The following is a 27,164-nucleotide window of genomic DNA, read 5'->3' as shown; positions in this document are numbered from 1 at the left end:
ATAAAAGGAAAAGGCCCTAAGGCCCAGTGGGTCAACAAAATAAATAAAGGAAATAAAATTTATAATTGGGCTGGGTTTTGGTGTTTTTGGGCTGGCCCAAACACGGGCCTAAGGTCCAGGGTGCTTTGGGTGGCCTGAAGAGCCTACGTGGTGATCGGAGGAGAAAGCCGAAGCTGCTACAGCTCCGGGCGGCGGTTTTCTAGCAAACTAGGGTTCAAACTATACACCAAAATGAAGAGGGAAGAGGGTAGAGTATTTCCATACCCTTTCTTTGCCGTGAAATGGCCGTGAGTGCTCTGAAAAACCCTTGAAGGACACGGGTCCGCTGTGAAGTTGGGTGTGCCTTCCCCCGCGATGGTTTCGTCCTCAACCTTGAAATAATGAGATAAACTCAATAATCACATCCAATCAACAATCTAAAACGGAAGGAAGGAAACCCGAGGCTTACCTAACCGGAAATATAGAAGGGACTCGCCGGAGATCCTTCCTGGGTTTGTCGACCTCGCAAAGATGAGAGGGAGAGAGAGAGAGAACAAGATTTAGATGGTGATGATGGTTTCCTCGAGCGGGGTGCGGCTATGCATGCGCAAGGATGAGTGAGTGGTCATGGCGAGAGAGGGAAGGATAGGGTTTTGAGAGATTGGAAAGTGTAGAGAAAGAGAGTTACGGGAGAGGTGAGGGAGAAGAGCGAACTGAGAGAGGAGAGACCGGAAAACAAAAAAATAAAACAAGGTGGGCCCCCACGGCTCACCAATTAAGGCCTTAAAACAACTTTTAAATAAAAGTGGGGTTGGGATGTTTCACCAACACCCTCAACAGTTTGGACAATAACCTTAGTTTTCTCTGCATGACTAGTATGTCATTTGGTAGGGTAAATTGCGAATTGTTCATTCAAACAACTCCACTATGAAATTTTTTGTATGAGTTATATTGTTCTCTATATATCCAATTACGACTCCACCTTTTTATTAATACTTGATGTAGATGTATAAGAGTCATCATACAAAACAGAAGAATGAAAGAAACGTTTAACCTTCAATATGCCTGTCTGTGATCTAATTAGCTAGGGGATCATCTTAAAGGTGGGATATATTGTCAGTCAGTTTTAGTTACATCTATACAACTGCTGAGAGTGGACATGGTGCTTCTTTAATAAGATGGACATTGACTCAGGAGCTTCCAAACGGCTTCGGTCCCTAGTTCTTTTGGCTGAATCACCAATTATGTGATTCCACTGTCCATGAGAGATATAACACAAGTGAGTACTGCATTAGCTAGCCAAACACCTATAGCTCCCATAAAGGGAAATCTTTTAATGCGTACAGATTCCACTGTCCACACACAAAATCAAGTTAGAACATTCGTATGTACAGGTACCATTTATTCGAGTAATCAGATCAATTTTGGGGAAGGTAAGAGTTGTAGTTCTTGACACGGGCAAAAATTAAGTAGCCAGGCTGATCTCTTGCAGTAAAGAACCTGCTTGAGATTATATCTTTGTATGCTAATATCTGTATTGTTGAAACTTTTTGATCAGGCTAATAAGTAATGTAATCATATCAAGATTTGGATATCTTTGAGCCTATCATGGTTAAAAACTTCGGGGCATGTCTTTGGGGATTTGCCTGAATAGGTTTTTAATGTCAACCAAGCGAAACTTCTATGAAATAGAATGTATTAAAATGCTCGCATTGATATTGTTGTGAGAATTTAAGCATGGACTAGTGCTATTAAATTTGGGGCATATTCAATGCACACATTGGTATTTTCATGGTAATTCAGCAGGGATTAGTGCTATTCTGGGTGCATCCAATGCTTGTTATATTTAAAACTTTATCCGTACAATAGTCCATTCTTAACATGTTTTTAAATCTGCCTATGATGTTTACTTGTATTACTTTGTCTGTCAATATTCCAGTAATTAGTCCCTTGTGTATAAATTTATCGTCCGTTCAAAACTTGATTGAAGAAGATAGCAAATAAAATGAAAGGTAAATCATGAAACTGTAAAAACGTTCTATTGTAATGAAATATTCTAATCTCAGTTTTCCTTGCAGGACAACTATGTACATTCAGTTGAGAATAACTATTCTTGAAAAATTGTGTCAGTGAGTTTATGTCCGCTAGGCTGGCCATTTTCCTCTCAGCTCGTAAGCGGTTTGACGTTGATGTCCTCTTCCATTATGATGATTCACTGGATGATCAATCAATCGAACCTCCTTCAAGTGAGCCAGAAAGCGATTAAAATTGCAACTGCTTTTACAGCTGTTGGTGTCAAAATCGTGTCGACGTATATGTAGCTAGCCTCTACTTATACACCAAAGCTGAGGTGAGACCAAGGAAGGTGTCTTCACTGCAGGGGATTGTGATACCCCCCATTCGATGATCATATCCAAATTCATCTTCAGATAGGCTTAACAGATCTTGGAATGAAGGTTGGTTGAAGTAGGACACCGGAATAATAAACCGCTTCTTCTGGCTCTCCCCAACGTAGATCGCAAGATAGCCTTTTGGAACATCCAGTGACTTTGAAGAAACTTGACTTTTCTTGGCATGTAAAATACCAGGCAATCGGAAACCCATGGTTTTAAAATTTCTCTGTAAAAAGGAACAATAAAGAGTTCAGATGAATTTCAGTACAGAAAGAGCTTTGATAAGATATGCTTGGGAGTAGAAGACTTGTGTTGGTTTGCTCCTGAACCTTGCATGATGTATGCATATATAGCCAAAGTGGTATGCTGCGAGCCATCAGTTACCTAAAATGATTGGTGATGACGCACTGGGATGGACCCAAGCGAGAGATAGTTTGCTCATAGAAAATCACATGGACTTGTCTACAAGATACCAAAAACATTTCACGAGTCAATGACTGAACGAACGCAACCCAATGTCCTTCCTCTCTTAATTGATGGCCTATAAAAAATCAGAGACATGCTTGAGACAAGAATTTTTCCCGTGGTGCTATTTCAACAGTTTTAGCATATAAAATGTGAGGTCTACAAAATAATCTGTACAAGTTGGAGAGAGTGGTCTGGAGGCAATTGAATGCGAATTGTCAAGTGACCCAGCTTAAGCATTTAAATGTTCACAGGGCTATGATTTCCCATTTTTCAAGGACATCATTTACGGAAAAAAATACAATTGGTGAAGGACCATGACGGAGCCAAGTGATAGTCATTTTCTCATGGAAAATCACATGGACTTGTCTTTCCAACTAATCAAGAAAAATGTATGAGCAGAAATGAAGAATCACAATACCCAACAGCTACATCTCTTAATAACTGCACAAACTGAAAACGTATTGAAACTAAAATAAAACAGAATGTCCTACTCATGTTCAGAAGGTATGCTGGCAAGATCAGGTATGCTGGCAAGATCAGTCGTAATCCTAACAATCAACATAATGTTATAAGAAAGTTTGAGTGAGTGGTCTGAAGGAATTTGAATGGGATTGAAAAAAATAATAATTCTAAAGACAGAAGCATTTGCAAGTTCACTTGCCTGTCTTCAAATTCATATACTTTTCTCTGAGTGGTGATCATTGAGGGACCATGATAGTACCATGAGAGAGATTAGTTCATGGAAAATCATATGAACTTGTCTCAAAGTTAAAACAACCGATGCCATACTATATATGTGGAAGAATAGATACATGACTAGTATAAAATCAGAAACATGCAGAAAACAGGCATTTTCTTGCAGGTTGCTAGTTGAACATACTATATATGTGGACCCAATACAAATTGATTTGTTGTTGAAGTACTATATCCAAACTGAAACGAAATTGAGTGGCTATAGATATCAGCATTTAGAAGTTCACATGGCTCTGTCTTCCAATTCATCACAAACCTTGGTAGTGATGGAGGCTCCACATATTTTGGCTAAATGCTTGATTAATTTGAAGACAGAACCATGTGATCCCTGATGAGCTCTTATTCCCTTCTATACCCCATCCAGATTGTCATTGTCTTTACCATATATTTTTCCTCTAGTAGAAGATATTACACAATACTTTTCATCTATATATACCATATGAATGGGATGATGACCACCAAATTAAATTTTCAAGTTCTCAAGTATACAGCTTTCTTGTTTTGCACTTACAAGTTCATTGAGATCCTCTTCAAGTTCTTATAAACTTTATTGCTAGTCTTTCCTCCAAAGACTTACAACAATGGGGTTCCGTCTGCCTGCTGTAATTCCGGCTAAGAAACTTTTTCGACGGTCTTTTTCAAATTCAAGTCAAGGAGCTTCATATAATTTAGCAGATGTCCCTAAAGGTTATTTTGCAGTTTATGTTGGTGAGAGTGAGAAGCACCGATTTGTGGTTCCCATATCTTTCCTCTGCCAGCCTGCATTTCAACACTTGCTAAGTGAAGCTGAAGAAGAATTTGGATTTGATCATCCAATGGGCGGTCTAACAATTCCCTGCGGACAAGATGCTTTCCTTGTTCTCATATCTCGCTTGAGTGCAGTATGATAGGGTAGTGGATTGTGGAGAGCAATTACACGAACTGTGTGATTGTTACAATTTTGTAAACCAAAAAAATTCCAGATTTTGTACATTTTTTTTCGATCGAGGAGGGAGACACATACTGTTCCCCTTGAATCAGATTAGGTAAATGCCTAAATGGAGACTAGCAATATTCATAGCTTATTACATTACAATATGGAAAGCATCCCTTTAAATTATATGACCAGGTGTGTTGCTGCTGCTTGTTGTCATCTGCTGTTAATGACCAACAAGACATTTCTCGGTCGTGTGATGAAATGTTGGGTTTTTCTTTCATAAAAAAGAGAAGGAAAAAAAGACATAACCTACAATCTTGGATTTATTTCTTCAGATTCTCTTGTGATGAGTTTCCCATTAGGATCCTTTTTTACAGTTAAAAGAATGCTTATATGTTAAGTAGTAGTCCTTTTTTACAGTTATGAGTATAATTCTCATCCATATATCCAATTGCAACTCCAACTTTTATTGATACTTGATGTAGGAGATGTATGAGAGTCACCATACAAAACAGAAGAATAAGAGAAACGTTTGACCTTCAATAAGACTGATGCTAAATTAAGTGTATGAGCACCATAAGTCCACATTTAGTGGTGTCAGCGGATGATGTTGATGCAGCGCTAATCCTTCAAGCAAACAAAGCCACCCTTTAATTAGACCTCTCAGAAGACCTGTAAGATAGTCAATTCTATAAGGGGCACCGAATGTGTTGATTTAACGTATCCCCATTGGAACATGAAATTATGCTCTCAACAACAAAGTACACTATTTTACTGTAGTCTCTAGCTTTTAAAAGCAAACGCTGCGTGACTCACTAGCCGTGGACATGGCTGTATCATTTCTGCTCAGGCCAATGTGATTGAAAAGATAAAATATGCCCCTAGACTTGGCTACAACTATGAAACACGTAATATCAAAATCTTCTTGGGGTTAGTTTGCTGCGAGGAAAACACTCATTGAACCATTTTCTGATTAATCAAGAGGTACATATGTTGTAATTAGTACCCCCCCCCCCCCTCCTCCCATTTCATCATTTTGTGGTTAGCTTCCCCTATTCTTCTTGTTGGTTATATGTCATGGTTTATGGCGTTCACACTTCTTCACAACCAAATTCCTTGTTGAAAACCGCAGTATTTAGTCAACATACAATTCAGGGTTGCACATAAGCTGGGGGGGTCGCACCAGGTTCAGATTTAGCAGCACACTGCTCAAGCTGCGATTCAGGATTGCGCTGGAAACGATGAGCTTTTGTGGAAGCTTGTGTCCTTTAGAACTAACGGTGAAATGTGGTGCTCATGCACTTAATGTTACTAAATAATTTTGAAAGGATTAACTTATTTTACATTTCTGAATGTTGTAGGAAATTCTCAGTTTCATCATATACATCAAGTAATTAACAAGGAGTCGCAATTACTTCAAAAAGGGTGTGCTTGGTCGAGATTTCTAGTAGTATACACATTAGCATAACAATAGCTATTTAAAGAGATTCTAATGGAAACTCAACCATGAAAATCTGAAGAAGAAATTTATTCAAGATTTTGCTACCTATAGAACTAGAACAAAACGAGATACCAAAATGGGGCAAAACGTCCAAACCAACCTTGTTTCTCGTTGTCACGCCCCAATCCCGAGATACGCCCGAAATCGACACGTGACGGTGGATTGTAGGGGGATACCAGGAAATACAAACTAAAATACTGAACTGAAAATAACAATAATCACATCTTTTTAAGGAAAAATATAGGGGTAACCTAACACTCCAAATTCTCTGAACTCTTCTGCTACCCCAAAGCTCCTTGTATCTACTAAAACCTGCACAATCGCCCCTACACCATGGGAATGGTGCACTAGGCAAACAACAACCCATATAAGCCGTGAAGCTCATGTGAGTGACAATAATTCTACGTATGCGACACTATTAAAAACCAACCATTGATTCAGTTTATAAACATCAAATATAAAATCATATTTTATGAAATCATAATCAAGTCACTGAAAATCCCGAAGGAATCACCCATACATCCAACGGCTCGTCTAAAACAAGTCACAAAAGCTCACAACCATAAACTCATAGTCTCATACAACACAAGGAAAAGTAGGGCTAGAGTGACACAATTCGGCCGAAGCTTACGTCTTTGAAGCTATCTCAATCCAAAGAATCAACAAAGCAATTAATCGGGTTTTGGACCTCTCAACGGAACCATAATACCAACGGGATTCTGGACCACTCAATGAGTAGAGCAAGTTTTATACCTGTGGCCAAGTCCAATTTGGTCGGGATTAGCCCCAATTTGGCTGGCACTTGTCGAAAACCCTAAGGTGGGTTGCTTCGATCTGTCACCTCCGATGATCCGCCGCCCATATAGTTGTTTGGTCTTTGTTCCAGGCCTCAAGAGAAGTGTTTTGGTGGTGGTGATTGAAAAAAATCGTTTCACAAATGGTGGATCTCGGCAAGGTTTCCCACGGCACCCACGGTGGATTTTTCACCAAACTACAACTAAATTTCTACTGATTTTGGGTGGAAATGGTAGAGGGGAGGTTGTGGAATGGTCGATGGTTGAATTTCACTTGAAAAAAAATGGTGGAAGTGGCCGGAATTACACTGGGTTGAAACCCGATGGTCGTGGGTGTACACGGGCTGAAAGGGAGATAACCCTTTCTCTCTCCTCTTCTAATTGGTCCTTTCTTTTCTCCTTTTTTCTGATTGGTCATTTGATCTTTTAACTTGCTTGGTCCCTTCAACAACACATACCTGATTGAGCCAAAACAAGACCTCTGATAATTCCCATATAGTGGGAATATAATTAATTCAAAACTACCTATAGTTTTGTAAAATGATTTCAAACGTCCGTAACTATATCGTTATAATCCGGACTCACAAATGACTTTTGTCTATGCGTTTGTGGTTCAAAATCTATATGAAAACATTAATTGTGACTTCAAAAGGTTAACAAATTTTAAAGAGTAATTACGAAAATTCAAACCCGATAATTATTCGATTTAATTCCTAAAATTTACGGAATTAAAGATTAACTAAAAAAAATGTAACCCAAAATACGAAATTTAATAACGGAAATACGTAGTTAGTAGTGAAATTCCAGGGACGGGATTTCACACTCATAACAACTACGTATCTTTTTCTTTTCCTTTTTTTTTTTTGGCAGAAACATAGTTCAATCATTCGACTTTTATTGATACTTGATGTAGGAGATGTATAAGAGTCACCATACAAAACAGAAGAATGAAAGAAACGTTGAACCTTCAGTAAGCCCGTCTGTTTTTTAATTAGCTAGGGAATTATCTTAAAGGTGGGATATATTGTCAGTCAGTTTTAGTTACATCTATACAGCTGCTGATAGTGGACATCGTGCTTCTCTAATAAGATGGACATATTGACTCAGGAGCTTCCAAATGGCTTCGGTCCCTAGTTTTTTTGGCTTAATCACCGATCATGTGATCTAATCCATAAGAGAATTAACACAAGTGAGAACTGAATTAGGTAGCCAAACACCTGTAGCTCCCATAAAGGGAAATTTTTTAATACGCACAGAGTCCATTTATGCAAGTAATCAGACCAATTTCTGGGAAGGTAAGAATCGTAGTTGTTGAAACTGGCAAAAAATTAGGCTGATCACTTGCAGTAAAGAGCCTGCTTGAGACTCTATCTTTGCTTTGCTATTATCTGTATAGTTGAAACTTTTTGACCAGGCTAGTAAGTATTATAATCATATAAAGATTTGGAAATCTTGGGAGACTAGCATGGTTAATACGTTTGGTGCATGTCTTAGGGATTTTCCTGAATAGGTTTTTAATGTCAACCAAAAGAAAACTCCTATGAAATAGAATAACAACAACAAAGCCTTTTCCCACTAAGTGGGGTCGGCTATATGAATCCTAGAACGCCATTGCGCGCGGTTTTGTGTCATATCCTCCGTTAGATCCAAGTACTCTAAGTCTTTTCTTAGGGTCTCTTCCAAAGTTTTCATAGGTCTACTGATGAGTAGATTTTATATTATATATTTTACCCTAATCTTAGTATATTTTGGTTAATATATTGGAAGAATTTTGATACTTTGAATTGTATTTTCAATATAGGACTTTCGACTTCCTCTGGAGCAAAACAGGATCAAATGGATAAATTTTGGAATAATTCCAGTTGGAGGACGTTCATGAGTCACTTAGCTTGATCGTATAAAAAATTGGGATTTTTCCACCAAGCGGTTATTTTCTGACGATGAAATAAAGAAGCAGTGCGCAGTGCTGGAAAATGACGTTTTTGGGCTTAAATTGCCTTTTTGGAGCCCAAGATGACCTCGGATGGGTTCGTGGCCTTCTGGAAAAGTGTTCAGAATATCCCAAACATTAAATCCAGCTATATTGGGCCAGTTTTGGAGCAGCTTATGGGTCAAAACGTGGCTGTTCAGATTTTAGACGAATTTTATCATTTAATTTAGGGTTATGTTCCTAAGTTTTTGGGGGGATTTGAATTAATTTTAGTTTCCTAGGGTTTGTGTGGGAGGCTTGGCAGATATATGGCTTGGCCGTCTACCATATTTTGTTACGCTTTCTTTTATGCAATTTTGGAGACAGAGAGAATTGTTAGGGTTTTGAAGACTTTTTACTTGAAGGTGTTTTCAATCCTTTTCTTGAATATATTTTCTATGATTTCAATTATGAATATGCGGAACTAATTTCTTTTGCTAGGGCGAAGCCTTGAGCCTTAGCATGAATATGTGATTTTTATTTAATTGCTTATGATTGATTGCATGCGTACTTTGAATTGTTAATCACCGGGATAAAAACTATCTAATTGTCGTAATGCCTGATCACCATTAGGATCTTTAGAAAAGTAATTTGATGCAATTTTGGTCGGAAGATTCCCTGAAATTGACGCTGGCTTCTTGTGATTAATAATTGTAATTTCTCTTAAGATGAATATCACGTCTTAAGGATTGCATGATTTTTCAAAGGATTTTCATAAAGCATAATGAGTCTTTCATGTTTAGATTTGATCCGAACGTCCGGACAGGTTGCATGTTATATATACGTTCTATGTTGGAGGTTCCAAGTAGAATATGAATTAGGAAAATCTAACCTTCAAAGTGGCATGTGTAGATTATAAGTAATTGGTAAAAATTCATAGGATTGCTAGGTGATGGTGGAACCCTAGTGCTTTCTTAATTTTATTCTTCCAAAACTGTTTTCTTTTCTCTCTAGCTCTAATATTGCAGATTGTTTATTTTAATTCATTAATTTCGTTTTTATTTTAATTAGGTTATAAAATCAATCACTTCAATTTCTACTTTACAATAATTAAATGAAATCTGATTAGTTCGAATTATTTAATAATCCCTGTGGAGACGACCTTGCGAGATCCGTTTATACTACAATAACCTTGTGATTCTTGCAAGTAAAATAGGAGATTTAAGTCCGTTCATATGAGTAGTAAAAATCCTATCAAGAAAATGGCGCCGTTGCCGGGGATTATTTAAAATAATCCCTACGAATCAGATTTTCAATTAGTTATTGCTGTTTATACATATAAAAAAATAATAATAATTTAATTTTCGTTTTTATTTTATTTTAATTTAATTTTCGTTTTTATTTAATCTGTGCATGGTTAGCACCCGTTCAACAGTCCAGAAATTGATTCCATTTGATCCAGAACTTGAGCAGAATTTAAGGAGGAAACGCAGGGAGCGAACTTTGCAGAGGGTTCCTCCTTTGCAGGGAATTTTTCTACAGCCTTTAAATTCTAGGGACCTGCACAACAAAGATAAAATGGCATTTGTAATTCCAGAGGCAGGTCTGCCTCTGGGTGATTCATTGACTGCCCATACCACAAATATACCAAGTTGCATTACTTATCCGGCAGTGGAGGAAGGGACTGCATTTGAAATAAAACAGCACATGTTGAATATTCTACCTACGTTTCATGGGTTATCATCTGATGATCCTAATATGCATATTGCAGAATTTTTAATGGGGTGCAAGAATATTTTGGTGAGGGGATTTATAGCCGAATCTATTAAGCTCCGTTTATTTCCATACACACTAAAAGATCAAGCAAGAAGATGGCTCTTCACACTCCCATCAGGAAGCATCACAACTTGGGCCCAACTCAGTGAAAACTTTTTAAACAAGTATTATCCGGCTTCTAAGACTCTTGACATGAGAACTCAGATTTTATCTTTTGCCCAAAAACCAAATGAGGAGTTTCATGAGGCGTGGGAGCGGTTCAAAGAGTTGATTAGAAAACGTCCACATTCGGGTATTAACACTACTGATCAAATGCATATATTTTTCAGAGGGTTGAATATGACTACAAAAACTCTTGTCAACGCTTCATGCGGAGGTTCGTACAAAGATAAAAATGCACAAGAGGCTTGTCTGTTATTTGAAAAAATGGCAGTGGATACACAACAGTGGGCAGTTGAGCAGCCACAATCTAGGTCTGTTTTTGAGATGTCTAACGGCTCTCGGTACGTTACAGCACAAATTGAAAAAATGGAGAAAAGGCTTGATGCAAAATTTGACATGTTATTACAGAGAATACCAAGTTCCCAGGTTGCTGTACAGCAGCCCTTACAAGCTGCCTGCAACATTTGCAACATGATAACTCAAGATTTTATGAGCTGCCCACATCAAGATGTTTCTCCGGATTTTACAGCAGAGCAGGTTAATGCATTTAACAATTTCTAGCGCCCCATATATGACCCGTATTCTAATTTCTACAACCCAGGTTGGAGAGATCATCCTAATCTAAGGTGGGACAAGGAACAGCACACTAGGCCTCAATTCCAACAGCAGGTACAACAACCTGCTGCACCTAAGGCTGCTTGGGAGGTTGCAATTGAAAAATTGGCAAATACGACCACTCAAGAAATTCAAAATCTACAGGCAACAGTGAAAAACATGGAAAACAGATGGGGCAGATTGCTTTGCAGGTTTCTGGAAGGGCACCGGGTACATTTCCCAGTCAAACCGAACCAAATCCTAGGGGAGGTGCCGATTGCAAGGCAGTTAGAGTTCTACGTTCCGGCAAAAGTTTTGATAACAGGGATGAAAATTGTGTTCAAAATTCACGGGTGGCTTCACAGCCAAAAACAAATTCAGGAATTGTTGAAAAATCTGGCAATTTGAAAGATTTTGAACAGTCCTTGAACAGTTCCGAAAATGGTGAAAATATTGTTGCGGATCGTGTGTATGAGCCACCTATGCCTTATCCCGAAAGGTTGAAGCCTAAAGTTAAAGATCAACAATTGACAGATTTTATGAAGACTTTGTCTAAGGTTCAGATTAATCTGCCGTTAATTGATGCCATCAAGAACATTTCGTCTTATGCCAAGTTTTTGAAGGATGTTTGCACAAAGAAAAAGAAGTGCGTTGATTTTGAGAAAGTGATTCTTACAGAACAGTGCAGCGCTGTTCTGCTTCACAAATTGCCCCCAAAGAAACAAGATCCAGGGAGTTTTAAAATTTCATGCACAATTGGAAATTCTCATTTTAAACGTGCTTTAATTGATTTAGGTGCTAGTATTAATTTAATGCCTTTTTCTGTTTTTCAGAGACTAGGACAAGGAGAAATTAAGCAGACATCAGTTATTCTACAACTAGCGGACCGATCAGTTGCTTATCCTAGGGGAATTATTGAAGACCTAATTATTAAAGTGGATAATCTCTATCTCCCTGCAGATTTTGTAATTTTGGATATGGATGAAGATATGCAAACACCGATTATTTTGGGACGCCCCTTCATGGCAACAGCTAGAACGTTAATTGATGTAGAGGCTGGGACACTTACACTTAGAGTGCAAGATCAATCTGTTATGTTCAGTTTATTTGAAGCTACCAAAAGGCCAGGTGATGTGCATGATTGTATGCGTGTTGATGTGCTTGACAGCTTATTACATGCTGAAATTATGCCACGTTTGACATCTGATCCATTGTTAAATGTGTTGCATGGGTTTGAGAATAAAAATACAGAAGATGAAGAGGTTTTTGAGTATGTTTCAGCTTTGAAAAGTGTTCCTTTTCAACCCCCACGTTGGAGGCACGTTTTTTAGAGTTTGGGGGAACCCAAAAAGTTGTTGCAGCCTTCTAAAGTACAGCCACCAAAACTGGAGTTAAAGGTGCTTCCAGAACACTTGAAATATGCTTATTTGGGTGCAGATTCTTCGCTGCCAGTTATTATAGCTGCTGATTTATCATCAACAGAAGAAGATAAATTGTTGCACATTTTAAGGAGTCATCAAGATGCAATTGGCTGGACTATAGCTGACATTAAAGGGATCAGCCCTACAATTTGTATGCACAAAATTTTGATGGATGATGGAGTAAAACCTGCCATTGACGCTCAACGTCGGTTGAATCCAATTATGAAAGAAGTTGTTCGTAATGAAGTTATGAAGCTTTTGGATGCTGGGATGATCTATCCGATTTCAGATAGTAAGTGGATTAGTCCAACTCAAGTGGTTCCAAAGCGTTCTGGTATTACAGTTGTGAAGAATGATAATAATGAACTTGTACCTACTCGTTTGACTACTGGGTGGCGCATGTGTGTTGATTATAGAAAGATCAATGTAGGTACTAGAAAAGATCATTTTCCATTGCCATTCATTGATCAGATGTTGGAAAGGTTGGCTGGTCGTGCTTTCTATTGTTTCTTGGATGGTTAATCAGGGTATAACCAGATTCCAGTTGCCCCTGAGGATTAAGAAAAGACAACCTTTACTTGTCCTTTTGGGACTTTTGCATATAGAAGAATGCCTTTTGGTTTGTGCAATGCGCCTGCCACGTTTCAGCGTTCCATGATGAGCATATTTACCAGGTTAGTTGAACATGTAGTTGAGGTATTTATGGATGACTTTTCTGTTTTTGGGGATTCTTTTGACCAATGTTTGCAGAATTTATCTCTAGTTCTTGATAGGTGCATTAAGACCAACCTGGTTTTAAATTGGGAAAAGTATCATTTCATGGTTAAGCAGGGAATTGTCCTAGGCCACTTGATTTCTAACAGGGGTATTGAAGTTGATAAGGCTAAAATTGATGCAATTGAAAAGTTGCCACCCCCAATAACTGTTAAGAGTGTTTGATCTTTTCTTGGTCATGCCGGGTTTTATACACGGTTCATCAAGGATTTCTCCAAGATTAGCTGACCATTGTGTAATTTATTGGCTAAGGATGCATCTTTTGTTTTTGATGAGGCTTGTTTGGAGGCCTTCAAGAAGTTAAAGATACTCTTCACTACAGCACCCATTATTGCAGCTCCTAATTGGAGCCTACCTTTTGAATTGACGTGTGACGCATTAGATTATGCAGTGGGACCAGTTCTTGGACAACGGAAAGATAGACTTCCCCAAGTTATTTATTATGCTAGTCGAACCCTCAATGATGCACAACTAAACTATGCAACAACAGAGAAGGAATTGTTGGCAGTTGTTTTTGCTTTGGAAAAATTTCGTTCGCATTTAGTTGAGCCTAAAGTGATTATTTATACAGATCATGCAGCTTTGAAATATTTGTTGTCTAAAAAATATGCTAAGCCTCGATTGATACGTTGGATTCTTTTATTGCTAGGTGATGGTGGAACCCTAGTGCTTTCTTAATTTTATTCTTCCAAAACTGTTTTCTTCTCTCTAGCTCTAATATTGCATATTGTTTATTTTAATTCATTAATTTTGTTTTTATTTTAATTAGGTTATAAAATCAATCACTTCAATTTCTACTTTACAATAATTAAATGGAATCTGAATAGTTCGAATTATTTAATAATCCCTGTGGAGACGACCTTGCGAGATCCGTTTATACTACAATAGCCTTGTGATTCTTCCAAAGTTTTCATAGGTCTACCTCTACCCTTTCGGCCCTGAACCTCTATCCCGTAGTCACATTTTCGAACCAGAGCGTCAGTAGGCCTTCTTTGTACATGTCCAAACCCATTTTATGTACGTGTTGATGCTTCACCGCCCAACATTCTGTGCCATACAGCATCGCCGGCCTTATTGCTGTCCTATAAAATTTTCCCTTGAGTTTTAGTGGCCTACGACGGTCACACAACACGCCGGAAGCACTCTTTCACTTCATCCATCCAGCTTGTATTCTATGGTTGAGATCTCCATCTAATTCTCCGTTCTTTTGCAAGATAGATCCTAGGTAGCGAAAACGGTCGCTCTTTGGTATTTCCTGATCTCCGATCCTCACCCCTAACTCATTTTGGCCTCCATTTGCAATGAACTTGCACTCCATATATTCTGTCTTTGATCGGCTTAGGCGAAAACCTTTAGATTCCAACACTTCTCTTCAAAAGTTAAGCTTCGCATTTACCCCTCCTGAGTTTCATCTATCAACACTATATCGCGTGCGAAAAGCATACACCAAGGAATATCATCTTGAATATGTCCTGTTAACTCATCCATTACCAACACAAAAAGGTAAGGACTTAAGGATTGTTGATGCACAAAATCAGTGAGGACTTTGGTACAACAGAAAGTATTAAGTTTGTGATATTCGCTAGATTGCTCTGGTCATTAGTGTGGATAAGTATGTAAATGGATAGAGACAGGAAAGCAAACACAAGATGTACGTGGTTCACCTAGATTGGCTACGTCCACGGAGTAGAGGAGTTCTCATTAATTGTGAAGGGTTTACGCAAGTACATAGGTTCAAGCTTTCCTTTAGTGAGTACAAGTGAATGATTTAATACAAATGACATAGGTACAAGCTCTCGTCTTCACTTGCCTTAACTGTCTCATAGGTAGATGTGGCATCTTCTCTGGAAGTACGCTTCCTCCATCCAGGGGTGGTATCTTTAACTGGTGGAAATGCACAAGGTAATGTATCAATTTCACTTGAAGCTTACTTGTAGTTTCAGGCTTGGTCAAGCGCGATACAAACCATGTAGTAGGAGTCCCCCAAGTCGCCGAGCTAGGGAATCTGCTGAAAGAGGTGACAAACAAGGTAAGCAATCAGAGCTCCAAGCAATCAGTCCCAGATCAGAAGTTTGATTTCGAGTTCCGGCTGATTGCTCTCATTCTCCCTATCTTGCAGGCAACATGAAGGATAAAGATAAGAAAATGAGAATAGATGATATGAGATACTTTTGCTTTTGAAGAAGTAACTTTCCACAGGCTTATTCTTGAACTGGGCTGGAGGATTTTCTAGTTTCCTCAATAATATAAGGCCGACTGAAGAATTTGAGGGTCAAAACACGTCCATCAAATCTAGAGTACGTTCGACGCTGCTGATATGGGATACTTTTGCTGTTGACAAAGTAGTGGATGTATCGGCATATGTTCTGTTACGCTTGTATCCACATGCTTCCTTGTATCCTTCTCAGTTTCCCTATCTGTTCCTCAGGCAGATGTGGTATCTTTTCTGGAAGCATAAGATGTTGAAGATGGGTACTCGAGAGCAATGCCAGGTAAGTAATCAGGTAAGGGGTTCCAGGCAGTCAGTTCCTGACTGGAAGCTTGATTCCAAGTGCTGACTGATTGCTCTCTTTCTCTTTGTCTTGTAGGTAAGAACAAGGCCAAAGGAAAAGACAGGGAAAAAGCATGATATGGGATACTCTTGCTTTTAACCCTAATGATATGAGATATTCTTGCTCTGGTGTAGCTTGTTTGCAGAGGTATTATCGGGAGGAAAGAAAGCTGAGTATTTCGAGAGGCTTGGTTGAAGTGGCCTCTCAGATATGAGGAAGGGTTGATCATTTTTGCAGGTCTGCCTGTCCGTTGAGGATGGAGGTCGACATATATAGGAGTTTCCCTAACAACAAGTAGTAATGATATTCCTTTACCCTGCTTGGTCATAGCATGGTAGTGGGAGCTGCTAGCTTCACGTGTGTCAGAGCACTTTGAAAAAGTGATATGTGGTATCTGGAAAGCTGATGTTGCGTGTGAAGATTACAGACAAGCTTTATCCAAGGAGATCTGGCTGTCGAAGTTGAGAAAACGGTGCCTCTTCGGTTTTCGTACAAGCAATCCCGTCGGGGATCTGGTTCTCGAGATTCGAAAAACGGTGCCTCTTCAATTTTTAAGAGAGCAATCCTGCTGGGAGTCTGGCTCTCGAGATTCGGAGAGCGGTGTCTCTTCGATTTTTGAGAAAGTAATCATGTTGGGAGTCTGGCTCTCGAGATTCGGAGGACAGTGCCTCTTCGATTTTGGAGCAAGCAATCTTGTTGGGAGTGTTTTCTTGAATGTAAGTAAAGGTTGGGCATGTTTGCTAGTTTACCTTGCCACAGAGCACAGAGGTTGACACACAAGGACTTTCCAATTATCCAGCAGCGGTGCTGTTCCGTTACCCTTGTAGGTAATAATATGGTAGTTAGACCTTCAAAATTTATGTGTCTAAACTTTGTTAGTGATGTTTCTTTGCTATTCTTTTACCCTTCTTGGTCATAGCGATGTAGTGGGAGCTGCAAGCTTCACGTGTCTAAACTTTGTCAGAGATCTTTGGCAAAGTTATCTGTGGTACCCATGAGCTGATGGTGCGAGTGGAAAGTGGATGATTGAACAGTAAGATTCACGTGCTTTCTACTTCACCAGAAATCTTCAACAGAATGCCCGTAATTTCAGCAAAGTTGAGTGTGCATGTGACAGGTGCTGACAAGGCTGAAAAAAGCAGGTGCCTCTTCGATTTCTGAGATTGGCCCTCGTGGTCTCTGAGCAGCCCAGCTTTTGAGAAAGCAAGCACCTCTTCGATTTCTGAGATCAGCCTTCGTGGTCTTTGAGCAGCCCAGCTTTTGAGAAAGCAAACGCCTCTTCGATTTCTGAGATCGGCCCTCGTGGTTTCTGAGTAGCCCAGCTTTTAAGAAAGCAAACCCCTATTCGATTTCTGGGCAGGCATCTCTTCGATTTCTGAAAGCTCCGTCGAGTGCAGATTTTTATAGAGGCTGACATTAAGTTCCAAAGCACACTTGAATCTTCACCAGTAGAAGCTTCCTTCTTGCACTTCTAAGATCTTGATTTGTCCGACCTCTTCTCTCTTCAACACATTTGAAAATGTCTGGCCCCTCCGACCGTCGTTTTGACTTGAACCTCATTGAAGAGGCAGCCACGCCTTTTCCAGACAACATATGACGTCCATCCTTCTTATCCTCTACTGGTCCGCTTACCGTTGGGGATTCCGTGATGAAGAATGATATGACTGCTGCGGTGGTGGCCAGGAACCTTCTCACTACCAAAGATAACAGACTACTTTCCAAACGGTTTGATGAGTTGGCTGTTAAAGATTCTCTGGCTCTAAGTGTTCAGTGTGCAGGTTCTGTGTCTAATATGGCCCAACGCCTATTTGCTCGAACCCGCCAAGTTGAATCATTGGCGGCTGAAGTGATGAGTCTCAAACAGGAGATTAGAGGGCTCAAGCATGAGAATAAACAGTTGCACCGGCTCGCACATGACTATGCTATAAACATGAAGAGGAAGCTTGACCAAATGAAGGAATCTGATGGTCAGGTTTTACTTGATCATCATCGGTTTGTGGGTTTGTTCCAAAGGCATTTATTACCTTCGTCTTCTAGGGCTGTACCGCGTAATGAAGCTCCAAATGATCAACCTTCGATGCCTCCTCCTTCTAGGGTTCTGTCCAGTACTGAGGCTCCGAATGATCCCCCTCCGGTGCCTTCTCTTTCTGAGGCTCTACCGACTGCAGAGACTTCTCCTAAGCAACCTTTGTGAAGGCTCCCTCTTGTTTGTTTATTTTGACTCATGTATATGTACATATTTGTAACTTATCGGAGATATCAATCAATAAGCTTTGCTTCATTTCAACGTATTGTGTTAAATACACCAAAACATTCTTCACTGAGTGGGGTTGGCTATATGAATCTTAGAACGCCATTGTGCTCGGTCCTGTGTCATGTCCTCCGTTAGATCCAAATACTCTAAGTCTTTTCTTAGAGTCTCTTCCAAAGTTTTCCTAGGTCTTCCTCTACCCCTTCGGCCCCTGAACCTCTGTCCCGTAGTCGCATCTTCTAACAGGAGCGTCAGTAGGCCTTCTTTGCACATGTCCAAACCACCGTAACCGATTTTCTCTCAATTTTCCTACAATTTCGGCTACTCCTACTTTACCTCGGATATCCTCAATCCTAATCTTATCCTTTCTCGTGTGCCCACACATCCAACGAAGCATCCTCATCTCCGCTACACCCATTTTGTGTACGTGTTGATGCTTCACCGCCCAACATGTTGTCGTGAGTCTATATTTGAAATAAGGAATGTAGGGATATTTTGAGTATGTAATTGATATCCTAATATATTTAGGATATTTACTTCCTAGTTGGTAGGGGATTGTATAAGTATATATATATTCCTCTATTTGAGATAAATAATATAGAAAAACATATTCATGAAAACCCTAGAATTCTATCTTGGTATCAAGAGCAGGTTCGGCCTGCCTTTGACAATCACAAAAACCCAGTAAAACTCTCTCACGGTTTGAATCTCAGACTGTGTTAGAAACAACCAAATTGAATCGCAGCCTTTGTAAACATCAAAGCCTGCGAAAATCTAATTAAAACCTATCCTAGAAAGTTGTGCGATGGCTGAAGAACATAAGGCAAGCTTGATTCCCGTGCATACCGTGTCCAACCAAGGCGAATCTACCAACATCAATGCCATTCCTTTCGGGTATCGGTTGAGTGACTCGAACTTTAAAGTATGGTCGAAGATGATGGAGGTTCATGCTTCAGGGCTCGGCAAGCTAGGGTATCTAACAGGGAAAATTCCGATGGTAGAGGAAGATGATCCGGGATATGCAAAGTGGTCAATTGAAGATGCTACTGTGAGAGGATGGTTGTTAAAAACTATGGAACCACATCTACTTGGTCTCTTTATCGACCTACCCACAGCAAAAGATATTTGGGAGAGTGTCACCCAGATGTTTTATGATGGCTCTGATGAGTCGCAATATTATGAACTCCGATGTAAGGCTACACGGACAAGACAAGATGGACGCCCAGTTAATATGTACTTCACTGAATTAAAGGGTGTATGGCAAGATCTTGACAAAAGACGTCATCTTCGTATGGTTTGTGGAGCAGATTTGAGAACTCGTAAAGAGGAAATTGCGAAGGATAGGGTGTACGATTTTCTTGCTGGGTTAGACAGTGGTTTCGATCAAGTACGGAGTGAGATTCTAAGGATAAAGCCTATCCCTGGAATCGAGGAATGTTTTAATCTAGTACGACGCGAAGCTCAGAGGCAGGCCACTATGATGGGAACAAAGAGCATCACGGCAGGACCTTCTATGGCTATGGCAACTAAAGTGCAAAGTTATCGTTCACCATCCTTTGGAAACTCTCGGTCATCACGTGTGCAGGAGGATATTGATAAAGATAAACTCCATTGCAATCACTGTAATGGAACCCGACACACGGAGGAAACCTGTTTTGAAATTCATGGTTACCCAGAATGGTACTGGGAAAGGAAGAAAGAATTAAAAACTAAGGGGAATAAACGTACCTCGGGTCAGGTCCGTGTGGCAGCTATTGAACAGGGGATGACAACACATGTAGGCGGCCACGTTGGGCCCAAAACCTATCAAGACAAGGCAGGTAGCAGCGGCATTGCAGCTGTAGCCGCAGGCCAACCGAGGCCCAATGTGTCACATCTAGCCACGGCAGAAGCCGAATCAGCAGGCTGAGTCATTGAAACAACATCCAAAATTGATGACTCCGGTCCATTATTATCTCTCATCAACCAGATTCCAATGCATGAAAACTCGGAAGACTCAGGTAAAATCGGTACTGTTTTAATATCGTCTACCAAGAGGGATACTGGTTGGATAATTGACTCTGGAGCTACAGATCATATGACTTACGACGCATCATTATTTTATCATATGACGTCACCTTCTAAAGAGGATGTCATCACAGCCAATGGTGATATTGCTCCTGTCACGGGAGCTGGTTCTATTTCCCTTACTCCATATTTGTCTATTCACAATGCACTACTTGTTCCGTCATTGTCCAATCATTTACTGTCTGTTGGTCAAGTTACTGAGCAATTAGATTGTGTTGTGTTAATGTTTCCCACTTTTTGCCTACTTCAGGATATCCAGACTCGGGCGATCATTGGGCGTGGTACTAAGAGGAGAGGGTTATACTATGTGGATGATGTGTCCGCAAGCAGAGTGAACCAAGTGCGCAGTAGCCAGTCAAACAAGAATAAGACAATCTGGTTATGACATCGTCGTTTGGGCCATGCCTCTTTTGGTTATTTAAAAAGACTACTTCCGTCTTTATTTTGTGGTATTTCAGACTCTGATTTTCAGTGTAAAGATTGCATTCTGGCAAAAAGCCACCGTACTTCTTATCATTTGAGTTTAAATAAAAGAACAGTGCCGTTTGAGTTAGTCCATTCTGATGTGTGGGGACCTTCTCCAGTTGCTACTATTCATGGTGTTCGTTGGTTTATTATCTTTGTTGATGATTGCACCAGAATGACATGGCTCTATACTCTGAAACATAAAAGTGAGGTTGGGAAAATTTTTCAACAATTTTATCACATGGTTGAAAAACAATACTCTCTTCCTCTTAAGGTTCTCCGATCAGATAATGGTGGTGAATATCTCAGTACTGAACTCTCTCAATTTTTCCAAGATCATGGCATTCTTCACGAGACTTCTTGTCCACACACCCCACAACAAAATGGGGTCGCTGAGCGCAAAAATCGACATATTCTGGAAACCACTCGAGCACTTCTCATTGGTGCTCACGCCCCTCACTCTTATTGGGCAGAAGCTGTTAAATATGCAGTTTATTTGATGAATCGAATGCCCACCAGAATACACAATTTCTGCACCCCTTTGGAGGTATTTGCTGACCATGTGACATTAACCTCTTCCCTTCGGTTGTTACCCCGTATTTTTGGGTGTGTGGCCTATGTACATCTCCACAAAAATCAACGTAGCAAGTTGGACCCCTGTGCAGTTCGATGTATTTTTTTGGGATTTACTGGCCAACAAAAAGGGTACCGGTGTTACCACCCACCCACCAAGCATACCTATGTTACCATGGATGTTAAGTTTTCTGAACATGAGATGTTCTTTGTCACTGATCACACCAACTATAACCTTCAGGGGGAGCTAAATACACATGAAGATTACAGTTGGATTGATCTCCCTACTGGGCAGCCACGTGAAACTCAACAGAATGCTTGCCACGGTACTGGGCTGCCACGTGAAACCCAGCAGCATGCTTGCCACGGTGACAGCCAGCAGGGCCGACTTCTGCCTTCTGGTGAAAGTCACGGGCTTGAACCCATTAGTGTAGGTGAGGCCCCATCTTTGAAAGGTTGTGCAGCAGCCAGCGAGACCATATCTGGGAGTGGGCCTGACGGCATGGCAGCAGGTGAGCAGTTTGGTGCACAGCCCAGTGCACGGTTAGAACCACCATATCAAGACGACAGTGAATTGCAACCATTAGCTCACAGTTTGGACGACCAGTACACTTCAAGAAATAACCCCTCTCCAGTTGTACCCATCCATGTGCCCGAGGATATCCATGAGGTAAGTTTATCTCAACCTAATGAAGCTCGTGATTTGACTAATATTGAAAGTACATATGTGTTGCCATCTAGACAAAATCGTGGGAAACCACCAGACAGGTATTCTCCTGATGGAAAAGTCCGATATGCTATTGCAAATTATGTCTCTACACATCGATTGTCTTCTAAGTATCGAGCCATGGTGAATACAATGGATGGAATCAAAATCCCAACAAGAGTGGAAGAAGCTTTGCTAGATTCTCGGTGGACAAAAGCAATGGAAGTCGAGATGGAGGCTCTACAGAAAAACAGGACTTGGAGCATAGAGTCGCTACCCCAAGGGAAAAGACCAGTGGGATGCAAATGGGTATTCACCATCAAACACAACGCAGACGGAACCATTGACAGATACAAAGCAAGGTTGGTTGCTAAGGGGTACACACAGACTTTCGGGGTAGATTATCAAGAAACGTTCGCTCCGGTAGCTAAGATGAACATTATTCGTGTACTTTTGTCTTTAGCTGCTAACTTTGATTGGCCGTTGAAGCAATTTGATGTAAAAAATGCCTTTCTACATGGAGACATGGAAGAAGAGGTTTACATGGAACTTCCACCTGGGTTTGAGGTGTCAAACAGGACAGGCAAGGTGTGTAGGTTGAGGAAAGCACTTTATGGACTCAAACAGTCGCCGAGGGCATGGTTTGGGAGATTCACCGATGCAATGAAGAAATATGGTTACAGACAAGGAAATGCTGATCATACTTTGTTTATCAAACGAAGGGAAGGAAAGGTCACCTTGTTAATAATTTATGTGGACGACATGGTAGTTACTGGTGATGATACCGAGGAGATGAAGAAGTTACAGGGGCATCTCTCTTTAGAGTTTGAGATGAAAGACTTAGGAGGCTTGAAGTACTTCTTGGGAATTGAAGTTGCTCGTTCCCGTGAAGGTATTTATTTGTCACAGCGGAAGTATGTTCTGGATCTTTTGTCTGAGACTGGAATGTTGGCATGTAAACCTGCAGAAACGCCTATAGTTCAGAATCATCATCTAGCAATTTATCCTGACCAAGTTCCAGCAAACAGGGAAAGGTACCAAAGGCTAGTAGGAAGGTTGATTTACTTGTCTCTCACAAGGCCAGATATTGCATATGCAGTTAGTGTGGTGAGTCAATTCATGCACTCTCCTAGTGAGGATCACATGGCTGCAGTAATGCGAATCTTGAGTTATTTGAAAGGTGCGCCTGGAAAAGGGTTGATCTTCAGGAAGCATAGGCACTTGGAAGTAAGAGGATACACAGATGCTGATTGGGCTGGAAATGTTACTGATAGGCGCTCTACATCAGGATACTTTACATTTGTTGCAGGTAATCTTGTAACTTGGAGGAGTAAGAAACAGAATGTGGTTGCTAGGTCCACTGCAGAGGCTGAATACCGTGGTATGGCACATGGAATTTGTGAATTGTTGTGGCTAAGAATCCTCTTGACCGAGATTGGGTTCAAACCACATGGAGCTATGTTGCTGTATTGTGATAATCAAGCTGCGAGAGAAATAGCTAATAATCCAGTTCAACATGATCGTACAAAACATGTTGAGGTGGATAGGCATTTTATTAAAGAAAAGTTGGATGTTAAATTGGTTGATATTCCGTTTGTGAAGTCTAGAGATCAGTTGGCAGATGTGTTAACTCATGCCGTGTCATCAAGAGTGTTTCAGGACTCACTTAACAAGTTGGGCTTCGGTGATATCTACGCACCAACTTGAGGGGGAGTGTTGTCGTGAGTCTATATTTGAAATAAGGAATGTAGGGATATTTTGAGTATGTAATTGATATCCTAATATATTTAGGATATTTACTTCCTAGTTGGTAGGGGATTGTATAAGTATATATATATTCCTCTATTTGAGATAAATAATATAGAAAAACATATTCATGAAAACCCTAGAATTCTATCTTTCTGTGCCATACAGCATCGCCGGCCTTATTGCCATCCTATAAAATTTTCCCTTGAGCTTCAATGGCATACGGCGGTCACACAACACGCCGGATGCACTCTTCCACTTCATCCATTAAGCTTGTATTCTATGGTTGATATCTCCATCTAATTCTCCGTTCTTTTGCAAGATAGATCCTAAGTAGCAAAAATGATCGCTCTTTGGTATTTCCTGATCTCCGATCCTCAACCCTAACTCATTTTGGCCTCCATTTGCACTGAACTTGCACTCCATATATTCTGTCTTTGATCGGCTTAGGCGAAGACCTTTAGATTCCAACACTTCTCTCCAAAGGTTAAGCTTCGCATTTACCCCTTCCTGAGTTTCATCTATCAACACTATATCGTCTGCGAAAAGCATACACCAAGGAATATCATCTTGAATATGTCCTGTTAACTCATCCATTACCAACGCAAAAAGGTAAGGACTTAAGGATGAACCTTGATGTAATCCTACAGTTATGGGGAAGCTTTCGGTTTGTCCTTCATGAGTTCTTACGGCAGTCTTTGCTCCTTCATACATATCCTTTATAGCTTGGATATATGCTACTCGTACTCCTTTCTTCTCTAAAATCCTCCAAAGAATGTCTCTTGGGACCCTATCATACGCTTTTTCCAAATCTATAAAGACCATGTGTAAATCCTTTTTCCCATCTTTATATCTTTCCATCAATCTTCGTAAGAGATAGATTGCCTCCATGGTTGAGCGCCCTGGCATGAACCCGAATTGGTTGTCCGAAACTCGTGTCTCTTGCCTCAATCTATGCTCAATGACTCTCTCCCAGAGCTTCATTGTATGGCTCATTAGCTTAATACCCCTATAGTTCATGCAATTTTGTACGTCGCCCTTATTCTTGTAGATAGGCACCAAAGTACTCTTTCGCCACTCAGTTGGCATCTTCTTCGTTTTCAAAATCCTATTGAAAAGGTCAGTGAGCCATGCTGTACCTGTCTCTCCCAAGACTTTCCACACTTCGATCGGTATATCGTCTGGGCCCACTGCTTTTCTATGCTTCATCTTCTTTAAAGCTATAACCACTTCTTCCTTCCTGATTCGACGATAAAAAGAGTAGTTTCTACTCTCTTCTGAGTTACTCAACTGCCCTAGAGAAGTACTCCTTTCATGTCCTTCATTGAAAAGATTATGAAAATAACCTCTCCATCTGTCTTTGACCGCATTCTCTGTAGCAAGAACCTTTCCATCCTCATCCTTGATGCACCTCACTTGGTTTAGGTCCCTTGTCTTCTTTTCCCTTGCTCTAGCTAGTTTATAGATATCCAACTCTCCTTCTTTGGTATCTAGTCGCTTATACATGTCGTCATAAGCCGCTAACTTAGCTTCTCTCACAGCTTTCTTCGCCTCTTGCTTCGCTCTTCTATTCCTTTCACCATTTTCATCGGTCCTGTCCTTGTATAAGGCTTTACAACATTCCTTCTTAGCCTTCACCTTTGTTTATACCTCCTCATTCCACCACCAAGATTCCTTTTGGTGTGGGGCAAAGCCCTTGGACTCTCCTAATACCTCTTTTGCTACTTTTCGGATACAACTAGCCATGGAATCCCACCTTTGGCTAGCTTCCCCCTCTCTATCCCACCCACACTGGGTGATTACTTTCTCTTTGAAAATGGCTTGTTTTTCTCCTTTTAGATTCCACCATCTAGTCCTTGGGCACTTCCAAGTCTTGTTCTTTTTTCTCACTCTTTTGATATGTACATCCATCACCAACAAGTGATGTTGATTAGCCAAGCTCTTTCCCGGTATAACTTTGCAATCCTTACAAGTTATACGATCCCCTTTCCTCATTAGAAGAAAATCTATTTGTGTTTTTGACGACCCACTCTTGTAGGTGATCACATGTTATTCTCTCTTCTTAAAGAAGGTGTTGGCTAAGAATAGATCATATGCCATTGCAAAATCCAAGATAGCTTCCCCATCCTCGTTTCTCTCCCCAAAACCATGGCCACCATGAAAATCTCTATAGTTGCCTGTCTCCCTGCCCACGTGTCCATTTAAATCTCCTCTTATAAATAACTTCTCCGTCTGGGCAATTCCTTGCACCAAGTCTCCAAGGTCTTCCTAAAATTTCTCCTTCGAACTTGTATCCAACCCTACTTGAGGTGTGTACGCACTAATGACATTGATGAGTTCTTGTCCTATTACAATCTTGATTGCCATGATTCTATCTCCTACCCTCTTGACATCTACAACATCTTGTGTCAAGGTCTTGTCCACGATGATGCCAACACCGTTTCTCGTTCTATTTGTGCCCGAATACCAAAGTTTAAACCCTGAGTTTTCTAGATCCTTTGCCTTAAGACCAACCCACTTAGTTTCTTGTAGGCACATAATATTTATCCTTCTCCTCACCATAACTTCCACTACTTCCATAGATTTTCCCGTTAAGGTTCCTATATTCCACGTTCCTAAACGCATTCTACTCTCTTGAACTCTACCCTTCTGTCCTAGCTTATTCACCCTCCCCCGTCCAATAGGATCAAAGTACTTCTTTTGTGTGTCCTGTGTAAAGTTGATAGGAGCATATGCTCCCAAACAACGTTGAGTGGAGTCGTTCGAAAAGAAGTTTCTATGGCCCCCTTGCTCATTTAACACTACATTCGGGTGCCGATGGAAATACAGTGACCCTTGCTCACTTATCACTGTGCTCGGGCCACACAGCGCGCCACTTACAGGTGACGCCCTAGCTTTAGCGCGATTTCGTTCTGGATTCATTTTCATAAGGATTCGACATAACTGTGGAGTGCCGGCTGTCGACTACCTAACGCCCTCCCCCTCCTCCTTTACCCGGGCTTGGAACCGGCAATGTAAGATAAACTTACACAGGCGGAGTTTCCTATGAAATAGAATAATGTATTAAAATGTTCGCATTGATATTTTTGGAGAATTTAAGCATGGACTAGTGCTATTTAATTTGGGGCATATTCAATGCACACATTGGTATTTTCATGGTAATTTCAGCAGGGATTAGTGCTATTCTGGGTGCATCCAATGCTTGTTATATTTAAAACGTTATCCGTACAATAGTCCATTCTTAACATGTTTTAAAATCTGCCTAAGATGTTTACTTGCATTACTTCGTCTGTCAATATTCCAGTAATTAGTCCCTTGTGTGTAAATTTATCGTCTGTTCATAACTTGATTGAAAGAAGATGGC

General features: G+C 40.4%; 3 protein-coding genes and 1 non-coding gene across 4 annotated transcripts; 2 read left to right on the top strand and 2 right to left on the bottom strand.

Moving 5' to 3' along the window:
- Positions 1 to 1,992: 1,992 nt before the first annotated feature.
- LOC103445146 (auxin-induced protein 15A-like) lies at positions 1,993 to 2,680 on the bottom strand. The gene has a single exon (XM_008384131.4). The coding sequence runs from the start codon at positions 2,581 to 2,583 to the stop codon at positions 2,308 to 2,310; it is 276 nt and encodes a 91-aa protein (XP_008382353.2). The 5' UTR covers positions 2,584 to 2,680; the 3' UTR covers positions 1,993 to 2,307.
- A 1,494-nt stretch (positions 2,681 to 4,174) lies between these two features.
- Positions 4,175 to 4,480, top strand: LOC103408330 (auxin-induced protein 15A-like). Its single transcript, XM_017324979.3, has one exon. The coding sequence runs from the start codon at positions 4,175 to 4,177 to the stop codon at positions 4,478 to 4,480; it is 306 nt and encodes a 101-aa protein (XP_017180468.1).
- Positions 4,481 to 10,678: 6,198 nt separating this feature from the next.
- On the bottom strand, positions 10,679 to 10,783 carry LOC114819347 (small nucleolar RNA R71). Its single transcript, XR_003766404.1, has one exon. It is a non-coding gene; the product is annotated as a small nucleolar RNA R71 (small nucleolar RNA).
- Positions 10,784 to 11,436: 653 nt separating this feature from the next.
- Positions 11,437 to 13,605, top strand: LOC139188531 (uncharacterized). Its single transcript, XM_070806119.1, has 4 exons — positions 11,437 to 12,556; positions 12,683 to 13,092; positions 13,193 to 13,285; positions 13,417 to 13,605. The coding sequence occupies exons 1-4, from the start codon at positions 11,437 to 11,439 to the stop codon at positions 13,603 to 13,605; spliced, it is 1,812 nt and encodes a 603-aa protein (XP_070662220.1).
- Positions 13,606 to 27,164: the final 13,559 nt, after the last annotated feature.

Source organism: Malus domestica, chromosome 10 (genome assembly GCF_042453785.1).
Source record: "Malus domestica chromosome 10, GDT2T_hap1".
Taxonomy (NCBI): Eukaryota; Viridiplantae; Streptophyta; class Magnoliopsida; order Rosales; family Rosaceae; genus Malus; species Malus domestica.
This window is presented reverse-complemented; position numbering and strand designations above follow the sequence as displayed.

Bases quoted from the DNA above. Each gene is read 5' to 3' on its own strand.
- LOC103445146 (XM_008384131.4), bottom strand. From the start codon at position 2,583: ATGGGTTTCCGATTGCCTGGTATTTTACATGCCAAGAAAAGTCAAGTT.
- LOC103408330 (XM_017324979.3), top strand. From the start codon at position 4,175: ATGGGGTTCCGTCTGCCTGCTGTAATTCCGGCTAAGAAACTTTTTCGA.
- LOC139188531 (XM_070806119.1), top strand. From the start codon at position 11,437: ATGGGGCAGATTGCTTTGCAGGTTTCTGGAAGGGCACCGGGTACATTT. The intron at 12,557-12,682 runs GTTGGAGGCACG...ATTTGGGTGCAG, and splicing joins TGTTCCTTTTCAACCCCCAC to ATTCTTCGCTGCCAGTTATT. The intron at 13,286-13,416 runs GTTTGTGCAATG...CAATGTTTGCAG, and splicing joins ATATAGAAGAATGCCTTTTG to AATTTATCTCTAGTTCTTGA.